This window comes from Melanerpes formicivorus, unplaced genomic scaffold, assembly GCF_026170545.1.
Source record: "Melanerpes formicivorus ecotype bairdi unplaced genomic scaffold, bMelFor1.0.p_v2 SCAF_70, whole genome shotgun sequence".
NCBI classification, from domain to species: domain Eukaryota; kingdom Metazoa; phylum Chordata; class Aves; order Piciformes; family Picidae; genus Melanerpes; species Melanerpes formicivorus.
The window spans coordinates 3,016,035-3,028,751 of record NW_027142422.1 but is presented as its reverse complement, the minus strand read 5'-3'; the positions used below and the strand labels follow the sequence as shown (position 1 = coordinate 3,028,751).

The following is a 12,717-nucleotide window of genomic DNA, read 5'->3' as shown; positions in this document are numbered from 1 at the left end:
CTTGTGCTTGAATGCTTCTTGCAGCGCTTCGTTTGACTCCACTGTTCGGCTGTGGGACGTCGACCGAGGAGTCTGCATCCACACGTTAACAAAACATCAAGAGCCCGTCTACAGTGTAGCTTTTAGTCCTGATGGAAAATACCTAGCCAGTGGGTCCTTTGACAAATGTGTCCATATATGGAATACTCAGGTACTGTTTTGCTTCATGTGAGATACATCTGGTTTAGATGACACATGAACAGCTAAAGGTTAAATGGCAAATACATGCACCTCAGTAGCCAAGGTGAACCTGATTGTGTTGGCTCAGCGCAACAGTTGAGTCATTCAGGTGGAGTGGGGTGACTGTCCAGAACATTTCTGTTCAGGCTACTTTGTATGCTAAAATACGAAACTACATATGTTGTGACATCATTTTGTGGAGTAAAAGATACAGATTGACTTTTGGAATTAAGGGATACTCTGGTTTACACTTCACAATAGAGGGATGGTGAAGGGTATACAGGCTGGAGACTGAGGACATGCTGCAGAAAAGGGGAGATCATAGTTCCTTAGAGTTTATTCTGCATACTGATGCCTCACAGCATGAATTAACAAACTTTAGCCTAACTCTCCAGGCCTTTACTGAGTTGGTAAGGACAGATGTCTAAGAGTCCTACTGTCATTTGCTTTCTGGAGGAGCTCTTCATTATCCAAGACCAGTCTCCTGACTTCAGCACTCTGTGGAGATGACTGTAGCTGAGCGATGTGAATAGCTCCTCCTTGCCACCACTCTCTTCTTTTTAACGTAGTGCCACATGACAGAGAAAAGAAGGGGAACTTCTGTATCAAATGCCTGCATGCTGTTTTGCTTTGCAGAGTGGAACTCTAGTACATAGCTACCGAGGCACTGGGGGCATCTTTGAAGTCTGCTGGAATGCTAGAGGGGACAAAGTGGGAGCGAGCGCATCAGACGGATCGGTAAGAAGGTTTACACGTTGTAAAGGTTGGGTGGAGATGGCTCTGCTGAGGAGTGTCCACCGGAAAACATGCCATAGTGCCTCCTGTGGACCCAGCTGAAGGTGTGGGCATCCTAAGGCACCAAGAAGCAGCTCTGTGTAGTAAATTAAAAACACTCCAGCTTTGAAAGGTTTTGAATGCTAGGAGGTGGCGTTCCTGTTGGAAACAACGTTTGTGGAATAGGTGAATATTGCTGAGAAGGGGAGTGACTTTTTTGATACATGTTTGGTGAGTACAACAGTAGTGCTCTATCATATCATCTGTAATGGCAGTCAGCTCTCTAATAATTAAGCAGCTGTCCCAGGGCTCCCACAGGAGGTTACCCTTGTGTAATGTACCTAAAAGAGGAACTTTGCAGTGTAATGCCCCAAAATGTCATGCTGTGTTAGAGGAGGAACGCAGCCACAGGCAGGCTGATTATTCATTGCTATTTTTGCTGTTAATGTAACTTCTGAAAAATACATTTGTAGCCTGATGGTGAAGGGCAGAGGTGTTACAGCACACTCTACAGATTTAAATGTAGCTCTTCTGCATGCCTGGCTGCATAACCTCTTCAGAGCAGTATTTTTCAACCGGTTTTAACAAGGGGGACACCTACAGCACAATTCAGTAGCTTGAGCTTAGTTGTGCCATTTGAGACGGTGCCATGCTTGGCTTCCAGCAGCTGCTCCAGATGGGCACGTGTCTGCTCTAGGTCTAGGTCATGCCTGCCAAGCCTTCATCTATTTTGGATATGTTCCAGGACTGGAAGTGGACACTGTATGCAGACAACTAAATAGAGTCCACAGCCTTATCTGGGATGTGCCACCAAAACATGTTTGTGATCCAGTGAAAGCCCAGCACAATGTTCAGTGTCTGGTTCTCACCTGGGCTTGTTCCCTTATTTGTGTGCATGTAAACAGGTGCTTGAGACTGGCTGATTTAAAGCTGGGGAGGATAACATACAGCTGGCTGATCAGCCTGTGGACCAGGCTGTGTGTGAGTAGGATTTCCATGTCGCCCTCAGAAACGGTTCTTAATGCTGCGTCTTTTCTCCCCAGGTTTGTGTTCTAGACCTGCGGAAGTAAGAGCAAAGTGTTGTAGAAGAAAATTCAAATGGACCAGCAGTGAATGTGTGGGGAGAAGCACTCTTCAAAACTCTTCTTAACAGCTCCAGAACTGTATGAACTTGAACAAAGTTAGAGTGTACCGTGAAACCAACTCCCCCTGGCCACAGGTGTCTAGTATTTTGTTCGTAACCTTCATCGAGGAGTAAAAACACAGTCACTTCAGAGGGGGAGGGAATGGTTTCCACCTGGAACGTTCAGCCTTGGAAGCATGAAGCCACCAGCTAGGCATTGCACTGTTTGGTTTGCATCTGAGAACTTGCTCTGATGGCTAGGGAAAAAAAAAGCTGTGCCAAAAAAGAAATTAATAATTAAACAAAAGAGAGAGAAAGCAAAATGCTGTGATAAACCAAAAGGGAAAGAAGTCCTCCTCCAAGCGGTGTTGTATTTTTTTCCTTCCAATTTGGACACTACAGTTGCTCTCCCAAAGGATGTTCAAAGACCAGTTTGTACTGATGAAACGCTCAACTTTGTAATCACAACACTTTCTATTTTCTAGACTACTTTTTGTTGTTCAGTGGTTTTTCTATCAGCTGGAATATTGCAGCCTGGAAAATCCCAGGCTTAGGATGAAACTTCTGTTTTCCTTTTGTTCCTCCCTTCCACTCCCAACTCCTCCTTCCTGGTTTTTTCTCCTCTTTCTTCTTACCTTTTCTTTTTTTCTTTTGTTTTGTTTTTCTCTTTTCTCCCTGTATGCTCCTAGTAGATGCAGCCAGGTGGATGTGACCATGAAAACTTTTGACAGACTGCTTCTCCTCTCTTCCCTCTATTCCTTTTCTTTCTCTCCATTTCAACGGAAAAAAACTCCTCCATGCTTCAGATCTTAGAGTCTCGAGGGCACTTTCAGCAAATTGTGTAATAAGTGCTTTATATAAGAATGCAGTGCTGGGGAAGATTTTTACAGGAGAAAGATGACTTTTAACAGAAAGAACCCAGTGTATTTTTGGAAAAAAAAATATTTTTTATGTTGAACAGTTTTAAAAGCCTAAGATGGCCACCAAATGTAGATCAGCTGTGCGACTCAAGCAAACAGACTGACACAGGGCGCGAGGAACATGAAAGGTGCAGTATCCCTCTTCTCTGCTCTCTCAGAAAGTGCTGTAAGAAACAATGCCATTTGAGACAATAAATGCCAGGCATTTACCAAGAGTCCTCTTCCAGCAGCCAGCCATTCAGTGTCCTCTCATTTTTGTGACCATCTGATGATACATACACACTTATGAAGAGGGATTGGTAAAATTGAGACTCTCTCTATATAGAGCATTCATTTTCTTGAGCCCATATTTTTATTTATCCTCAGTAACCAGGGGAAAACATTGGTGCATCTTCTTTCCTCTATAAGTACTTCAAATTTCATACAGAACATGGGTTTGGCTGCCCGTGGCCTCACTGAGCAGTGCTCTGTCTTCTACTATTCATTCCACTCAGCTGTTTCTATTCCAGTAAGTCAGTGGGACTTTACCACTGACTTAACAAGACCAGGTGAACCAAGATACATGGCCTGCATGTGTCACTGTTGAAGGATGGACTCTTGTCAAGCTCAGCATGCTCCTGGAAGGAGGCTCTTCCATTGCATCTGGCAGTATGTGGTACTGCTGTCACCCTCAGCTCTGTGTGCTGCATGCTGCAAAGAAAGATCTAAGTCTGCGCTCAGTGGCTGTCTGCCCAAACAGATTTAGCCTTGAGGATGTCAGCAGCAGTGATGAGAAGACAGTGTAGAATTCTCCATTAGGTGGCAACTTGGTAAAGGATTCATAAATTATACCTCCTGTACCAATGAGTAGTGGGTAAAATGATTGGAATGACAATGAAGACTTCCAAAGCACCACCTATCCACTTTGGACAAGCTAGACATCTGCAGGGATACCCACTGAAGAAAGAAGGATGCATGGGCAGAGTTTACTGGAGGTGCTGTAAGCTGTAAGGAAACCTTGGGATGGTAGCAGCTGTTATTTAGACAAGTCCTTAGAACTGTCTGTCTTCTCCAGCCCACAGGCTAGGCTGGTATTTGTGGGAGAGAGTAAAAACACTGACCAGAGAATACCCTCAACATCCTGTACCTTCTGGCCCAAAGCTGCTATTTCTGTAACAGGCTCTTCCCCTTGATTTCAGCACAGCTGCTAAAACAGTGATGTTCTGAGCAAAACCTAAACCAGAGCCCTAGCACCCAGCTGTTGATGTAAGACCTGCCAGGCATCGTGGCATCATCATGGCATTGTAGAATCTGTACATCATTTTTTCTCCTGTGTTTTCCTCTTTTTGTGCTTGCCCTCCTGTGCAGCATCTTAGTCCTTCTAGCACAACTCACTCCTGCCAGCCTCAGCTGCCTTTCTTAAAGCCACACATTTGGAAAGGATTAAAGAATGAAAAGAAGTAACTGCCAAAAGGGCTACGCAGTGCTAAGGTGAAAACAGTTATGTGGGATTTGGGTTATTACTGACAGTTAGGCTTGTTTGGAATTCATATCAGAATAACTTGGCACTGGAAGGTATCAGGGGTTGTTTTGGGTGTCAGATGCATTTATATGCTGAGTTAAGTCTTCTGCTCCAAGTGCATGGGCTGCAGAATTTCACGTGGCAGTTTTGAACTGTTTATAATAACCACGCGCACCTGCCAGTGTAAAGGCACTGCTGGGGGAAAAAAGAAGTACTTGTTCAAAGAGAGACTTGAATTTGAATGCAAAGGAGAAAGGTTTGGTGTGGTCTTTATAGAGCACAGTTGGGTTGATGGTTTGATTCCAGTTATTGCATGCACAGGGTTAACTTCTCAGGCTGCTTTTGGGTGGAGTTCCTGAGAACAACACAGAGAAGCTCCCTGGCTGTAGGCAGTGGAAGGCAGCCTGGATGGGGCCCTGGCATTTTCTCAGTCCATTGAGTGGTGCCTGAACGTGCCAGGCCTCAGGATGTGAAGAGCTGAGGTTGCTCAAGCCATGTTCAGCACTGCTGTGTGACTGCTGGCTGCTTAGCTGTGTTTTGTGGTTATTGTCAGGAGAGCTACTGTAGGTAACTCGGCAGTATCCCTGGTGCCTATTTGGTTTTCCACTTTTCCCTTTGTTTGAATTTTCAGAGTACCACCTTTCCTCTGCCACCTACATGGAGGTGGGAAGCCAAGAGAAACAAAATGTGAAAATGGGTAGGTTTCCAAAGCCCATGTGTGAGAGAAGCTGCTGGTCCAGAGAGCTTTCGATACAGATCATCAGATTTGAAAGCAGTGTGTAAGAAGCTAAGAAAATCCACCTTTCTTCCCCTCCCCAGGGCCCTTAATGACTGGACAATCCTCAGAGATACTGCAGTAGTAGTCAGGCTTCAGCTAAAGGCAGCTATTAAGGAAGGCAGAAGATGTAGTCAGGAAAGTTAGTCCTAAACTAAGGAGCTGGTTTCTTTAGATGGTGGGCAATGGGGAGAGAGATTCTTTCCCAGGCTGTAGTTCAACATGAAGTGAGCCTAGACCCTCAGAGCTGCCCTCCTGGGAGTTCTGACTTCCCTGCCATGCTGCAGTGGCATCCCCTGGGTAGTGCCTTTCTGCAGCTCCCCTGGGACAGAGCAGCATGAAGCAACAGGCTGGTGGACTTCGTTTTTTCACACAATACTTTTTGATCATTTTCATTGCAGTGCTTTGTAGTAGTAGAGAAACTGAAAAGCCCAAGTGACCAAACATGTTTGTGAGAGCACCCAGAGACTCGCTGGAGTTCAGTCGCTGCTGGCTGTCTGGAACTGGCCTGGAACAAAAAGTTGCTGAAAAACCACTCAACTCTGTTGGGTTAGAAGGATACTGAATCTTTTATGTAGAAAACACTGGGTCCCTGATGGGGCACTAAGGGCCTGACTTACAGGGTTATGCACACATTAACCCCATGCTACATCTTAGAAATTTCCTTTTCATTTGTTTTTAAAAAAGAGAAAAAAAAAAAAAAAGAAGAAAAAAGCTAATTTTAGAGCCAAGTGAAGTGCACTTTGTCTAAGGGTCTGCATTGGGTTTGGTTTTCTTTTCCCCTTTGTTAATTTTTCCTCCTTTTTTCCTCCTTTTGCCTTTTTAAAAGATGTGGTTCTTTGTCAATTGCAGAAATGTTCTCTCAGCCACTCACAGAAATTCTGAATTCTGGCTTCTGCAGTTTTTATTGTCTGTGTCAGACTTGCAGCCAGACTTGGTTCTCATTTCAGCATTTCCAAGGTTCTGTTGAAACGACATCAACCCTTATTTTGTTTCTCCCCAACCCACACTTTCTTCAGATTCACCTTGTGTATTGTAGCTCATTTGTTTTAAGGAGAGAATCAACAGATCATATTCAGTGTCTTGAATAAATTGCTATATTTTGATATTAGAGAATTCTGTGCGTGTTGTTCCTTCTTCTTTTCTGGCTATTTTGCATCCTGCACTTAAGAACTGGAGTCAGGTGAGTCCAGTTGTAATGTGGTGTCATGACCTAAAGGATCACCTGGCCCCACAGGTGTATAAAGATCCTGACTCTGGGTTCATAACGTTTGTAATACAAAAGGCCAGGAGGCTTTGTCCTCTAACTTTTGTTCCATTATTACAGACTGCCACACAAACTGCCCTTAGCAAGAGCGGTGCCGTGTCCAGCTCTGGAACCCTCAACACAGGAAGGTCATGGACCTGATGAAGAGGAGGGCCATGAAAATGATCAGGGGGTTGGAGCACCTCTGTGATGAGGACAGGCTGAGGGAGCTGGGGTTGTTCAGCCTGAAGAAGAGGAGGCTCCAGGGAGACCTAATAGCCTTCCAGTACCTGAAGGGGGCCTAATAGAAGGATGGAGAGAGACTGTTTGCAAAGGCCTGCAGCCACAGGAGGAGGGGCAATGGAGAAGCACAGATTAGTGTTAGGAACAGGTTCTTAACCATGAAGGTGGTGGAACACTGGAACAGGTTGCCCAGGGAGGTGGTTGGGAGCCCACCCAACAGGGTTCTGGGCAGCCTGATCTAGTTGAGGATGCCCCTGCTTACTGCAGGGAGGGGCTGGACTAGGTGACCTTCAGAGGTCCCTTCCAACCCAGACCATACTGTGATTCTAAGTATACCTAGGATTAATAAAGCAAATATATGCATGTGTATCAAGCTTGAATAGGTACCAGAGCTGGCTGTGCCTCTCAGAGAAGGAAGCTCCTGGTTCCCAGGCTCACAGCTCCCAGGCAATTTCAGTACTCCAGCAGATGTCCTGTTCAGTACTTCTGCCTTTAACCAGGTCACCTTTATGGCTGCTCACATCACACCTGTATTGTTTGGTTTTATTTCCCCTTCCATGGCACATGCATTGGCAATGTCTACAGTTGGTAAGGAACCAATCTGAGTAAGAGGAGGCTGAAGTTTTCTCAACAGGAAATTTCTCCAGATAAGATAATTGGACTCTAGTTCTGATCAAAGTAAATTATTTTTTTCTTAAAGCTAGAAAGGCTTAAATTCCAACTTTGAGCAGCTGGAGGCTTTTGAAGAGCTTCAGAATGCTGCAGTTTACACAATGGGGTCACAGTCAACCCTTCTGTCAGGAGCTCCCATGGGCATCATCTCATAGCTCCTCTGCCTGCTCGGGCTCCTGGCACTGATGCCTCAAAGGGTACAGTGGGGTTTTCAGCTTTAACAGGCTGAACCTTGTGGGGTTTGTAGCTGGGGTTTATTCCACAAAATGGTACCCATGGTACTGACTGGGGGATTCAACATGACACGCTTAGTGACCCTGTCGCAGGCTGACCGCTCACCTAAGCTGAGGCTGAAAGTGTCAGAAGCCTTCAGAAGGAATTAGCACTCAGATCAAACCCAGTCATGTGTCACATCATTCAGTCTTTAGGTGTTTAATGACCTAGAGCATTAAGTTAGGATTGATATACAACATTTAGGACTGCCCAAGTGCCAGACAAACTGGCATGCTGATGATGAGCACCTTACCATGTCATCACATCCTCACAAATAGAATGCAATGTCCTCTCATGCCTCTTCGTTCACACTCTGGAATTTGCACAGCACTAATAAGCAATTAATTTCCTGTAACTGTACAGGTTGAAAGCAGTAGGAAAATGTATCTGTTCAGCTCTCACAAGATCAGGAACCACCATCAGTCTCTGTAACAGTTTAAATAAAGAACTTGAGAGCTAAAGAGGGAGCCACGGTGGGCTGGAGCTCTAGCAGGTAGCGCTGTATCAAAGCTGTCACTTCAACAAGCACTATCTGATGGTCCTACTTTTAGTCACGTCATTTCCAGGCATGTTTCAAGAAACTGCATGGCTGTCAAACTGGAATTGTAGTTTAGTCTTCCTTTATTTATCCTGTAAATGCTTATTCAGCCTGTAAAGTATTTGACAACCAACACTGGCAGCACTGAGCAATCCTAAACACTTGCATCTCTCTTCTGTCAGCATGCATACAGTAAAAGGAGATTTGCTAGAGCTGCTCTGGGAAGATGCAGCATCCAACTCAAACCCACTTCTTTCCCTGCCATCTTTCTATGTCTCATTTCCCATCAAGGACAGATCAGCTTTGTCTGCTGAGAGCACATGCAGTTTCACATCCAAGCTCCACAGTACCTAAAGTAATTTTTAAAGCTTTGAAGTCTCTTAAGTGAAGAAATTACTCACTTGGCAAGCAATTTGTCATCCTTCCTGACTCCTTCCCAACAGGAAGATCTTTGCTTCCTTGGAGATATTTTATTCTATTTCCTTTTGAACATACTCACAAACCCAAAAGAATACAAAACCTAATAACCACAGGAAAGCAGCTATATCCTCTTTTCCTGCTGCAAGGGCCTAACATTTTCTGTGCTCACAAAAAGAGCCTTGGCTTCACCATAGAAATCATTAATACCTATCTCAATACAAAGGATCGAGACAAGATTCTGCTCACCTCTTTCCAAATCCTTCCCATTACATACTGGGGCAAAGTTGACAACCTTGTGCTTCACTTGAGTGATTCAGTACAGTGAGATGCACAAGCAAGGAGGGATTTAGTTGTGAGGTGCTGCCGTTCTGCAGTTCCTTAAACGCAGCATTATCTCTCTAGGCATCTGAGAAACATTGGTGTCAACTGTCACAGCCCTACAGGCCATGCTGCAGTTCCTGGAAAACTGAATATTTCCTTTGAGGGAAAGACAGAAAGGTCAAACCCTTAGCAGGGTCTTCAGGGCTTTCTGCAGTCTTCCAGCCATGGTGTCCTGCCTGGACTGAAAGGTGTTGAGTACCTGCAGAGAGCACCATCAGTGAGGACACCTAGGGTGGACAGGATTATAGACTCCTGAGAGCAGCAGCAATCTAATGAGCAGAGTCCATAGCATGGTGTTGCTGTTTTTACAGTCCTGCACCACCCCTGCTTGTCAGCTTCCTTACCAGCAGCTGCCTGGAGGACATCGTGAGACATTCCTGCACAACGAGACGGCCATGTCGAATCATTCACCCACCTTCCTCTGTGGAGGATGACGCTGGCAGACTGCCTGTGGTTCAGCCAGCCTACACAGACACTCTCTCTTTTCCATACCCACATTAAAGGTCCGGGTCTCATGACTTGATCAAGGAAAACAGATCAAAAAGAAACTAGTGAAACCTAGGCTGTCATTCCTACTTGGGCTGCCCTCAGGCTAGAGGCACTGCTGAAGACTGCAGTGGGATTTTTAAGAAGGCACATAGTGGTAGGACAAGGGATAATGGCTTTGAACTGGAACAACTTTGATTTAGACTAGACATTGGAAAAAATTTGTCACCCTGAGGGTGGTGAGGCACTGGAGCAGGTTGCCCAGAGAAGCTGTGGAGGCCTCAACCCTCAAAGTGTTCAAGGCCATGTTGGATCACAGGGTGTCAGGGGTTAGAAGGGACCCAAAGAGATCATCAATTCCAACCCCCCTGCAACAGCAGGAGCATAGAATCCAGCACAAGTCACACAGGAACACATCCAGATGGGTCTTTAAAGTCTCCAGAGAAGGAGACCCCTCTAGGGAACCTGTTCCAGTGCTCTGTGACCCTCAGAGTGAAGAGGTTCTTCCTCATATTGAGGTGGAACCTCCTGTGCTGGAGTTTCCATCCATTAGCCCTTGTCCTGTCACAAGATGCAAGTGAGCAGAGCCTGTGCCCTCCCTCTTGGCCCCCAGCCCTCAGATATTTACATACATTTATTAAATCCCCTCTCAGTCTTCTCCTTTCCAGACTAGGTAGCCCCAGGGCTCTCAGCCTCTTCTCACAGGGCACACGCTCCAGTCCCTTGTGTTTTCTGTTGGTATCCAGGGAGAAAATTCACTCTTGGAGAACTTTTTTTTTGGTTGTTGTTAAAACTTGTTATCTTCATCTGAAAAGCATAGATTTTCCCACCAAGCAAAATGATACTTATGGAAAGGTTTCACTGCAGTAGCCACCACTGTGCTTTGGTTTATGAAGTGTTGGTGGGTTTGTTCTTATTGCATGGAGGCAAAGCAAACCCTGGACTGCAGTTGTGCTTCATGGAAGAGTGATCGAAAATGAAGTTATTTTAAAATCCTCTTCTTTCACCACCACCTCCCCTTTCCCACCATATCTGCCCCATTTTCCCCTCAAACCCACAGCACCTGGGCTCTATTGGAGTCTCCTCCCACCTCAGGTGTGGCCACTTGGCCCTCCCCACCCACTCCCTTATTTAATCCCCCCAGGAAGGGCAGCAGCCCCAAGCTGAGCCCATCTGGGCTGGAGGATCCTCCTCTCATCACTGGTGAGTACCCATGGTGCACACTGGGTGTTGGTGGTGGTGACACCAAAGGCCGGGGGGCCTGCTGGCCCCCCGGTTGTTAGGGCCAACATTGCTGACTATTCCCATATCCTCCACGGGTGCTGGCTGGAGCTCCTTGCTGGGGCTGAGCTCCTTTGGTTGGTATCTTGGCTGGTGAGGCTCTGGGGTGGGTGCAAAAAGGGTGGTGGTAGAGCAGGAGCTGTTTAGGCAGGGAGGAGGATGGTGTAGAGGGAGCAGGAGCTGCTTTGGGAAGATGGCCCTGAAGAAAGAAATACTGAGAGGAAAACGCAAGGGCAGTTTAATGAGAGTGTGGCTGGGCTTCTTGTTGGTGCTTCTGAAGGGTGTTTGGGGGGCAGTGAACTGCGTGTTGAATTTTTATTTCAATTGAAACTTAAGTTTTGGTGAACAGAGTATTTGCTTCTCACTTCAGTAGTGTCTTCTGCGTAGCTTATTTGGGGAGAACCACCAAGAAAGTTCTAAATAAAGAAACAAGAAGCATTTATTGTTTGCCCATGGCCAGAAACTATGAAATTCTAATGTTAAAGCCTGAGGAGTACTTCTGTGTGTGTGTGTTGCAAAGGATGTGTGCACTGGCATATTGGCTGGTTGTGCCTGGTTGTTTATCAGTTCCTTTCACAAGTGCTTACAGGAGCAGGACAAGAAGCAGCCCCAGGGTTTAACAGGTAAGCTTGGAATCTCACCTGGCATAAAACTAATCCATTAACTGGATAGGTACAGTGTATTACCTTAATAAACTAGAGCCAATGTCTCCCACTAATATGCCAATAAAACTGATGCCTGAAACAGATGCCATGGGGGAAAAACATGTTCTGTGGTTTTTTTCAGGTTTTATATTCCCCTAGCCAAGAGGCTGCTGCTCAGGCAGCTCTGCTACCGGTGATGGGACAGGCAGCAGCCAGACCTAGTGGGAGGCCCTGAGCATGAGGCCATGGGCTCCCCATGTGAAAATAAGCATTTACTAACTGGAGCAAGGGGCCTCCCAGGACTGTGCTGTAAGGTCAGCATCACTCGCATTTCTTCCCTCCTTTTGGTCCAGTGAAGCACTAATTTAAACGTGTTGAATGGGATGCAAGAGGAGCATGATAAAAGGAGCAGCAGCACGAGCACTTGCCTGTCCCACCACCCTGCTCCTGCTGGGAGGATAAGTGCTTGTAGAAAAGAGAAACCATTCTCTGGCCTTTATGGCTGTCTTCAGCTCCCCTGCTCGTGGTTTTCAGGGGCTTCCGGTTAGTCGAGGTCAGCCTCGTTGCCGTTGAAGTCATAGAGGTCACTACTGTCAGACCTCAAGAAGCAACAGAGAAAGGCCTCTATACCATTTGAAAACACATTATGAAGCCTTTCTTCTTTAGCTAAATATCTTCCTAATGAAGACCTGATTTTGTTTTAATTACTTTCAATTTCAACATTGGAAGCTGGTGCACACAGATTGCTTTGATACAGACTATCACGTCTCCTGTCACTGAGGGAAAAGCCTCCCTATCTAGCTTCCATGGGACTGTGCTGGGAGTCCTTGCATTCCTTGGGGATGACACCAGGTATCAGCAGAGCTGGGCTGTTACCCAGCACACTCGGCATGGCTGGGGGGGCCTGCCTCTGATCCTTGGAAGCCCTGTTTGGTGCCCTGAGGAAAGGCATGGTGTTCATGTCACATGGAGGCACATGACTAGGAGCAGGGTGGGAGAACACAGTTTCATTGCCACATAAAATGTGGTGCTTGGTTGAGCACTTTAGCCCAAGGGAGAATTGTGTGATTGCTCCCTTCCCCCTATTTCTTTTTTCTTTTCCTCAAAGAAATTCACACTCAATCTGCTCTAGCAGGCAAACCAGGAGCTGATACTACCATGTGGGTACAGCTGCAATGAATGGCTGCCAGTGTTTCCATGGTGTCCTGAGCCTTGATGCCC

At 46.0% G+C, this 12,717-nt stretch overlaps 1 protein-coding gene across 2 annotated transcripts in view; it reads left to right on the top strand.

Annotated features, from left to right (window-relative positions):
* Positions 1-6,428, top strand: part of TBL1X (transducin beta like 1 X-linked) — a 160,774-nt gene extending 154,346 nt beyond the window's left edge. For both annotated transcript variants that reach the window (XM_068163172.1, XM_068163173.1), the window contains exons 15-17: positions 25-190; positions 856-957; positions 2,037-6,428. In XM_068163172.1, coding sequence (XP_068019273.1) covers positions 25-190; positions 856-957; positions 2,037-2,063 — 295 coding nt within the window. In that variant the 3' untranslated portion in view covers positions 2,064-6,428. The remainder of the gene's footprint in view (positions 1-24; positions 191-855; positions 958-2,036) is intronic.
* The last annotated feature ends 6,289 nt before the right edge of the window (positions 6,429-12,717 follow it).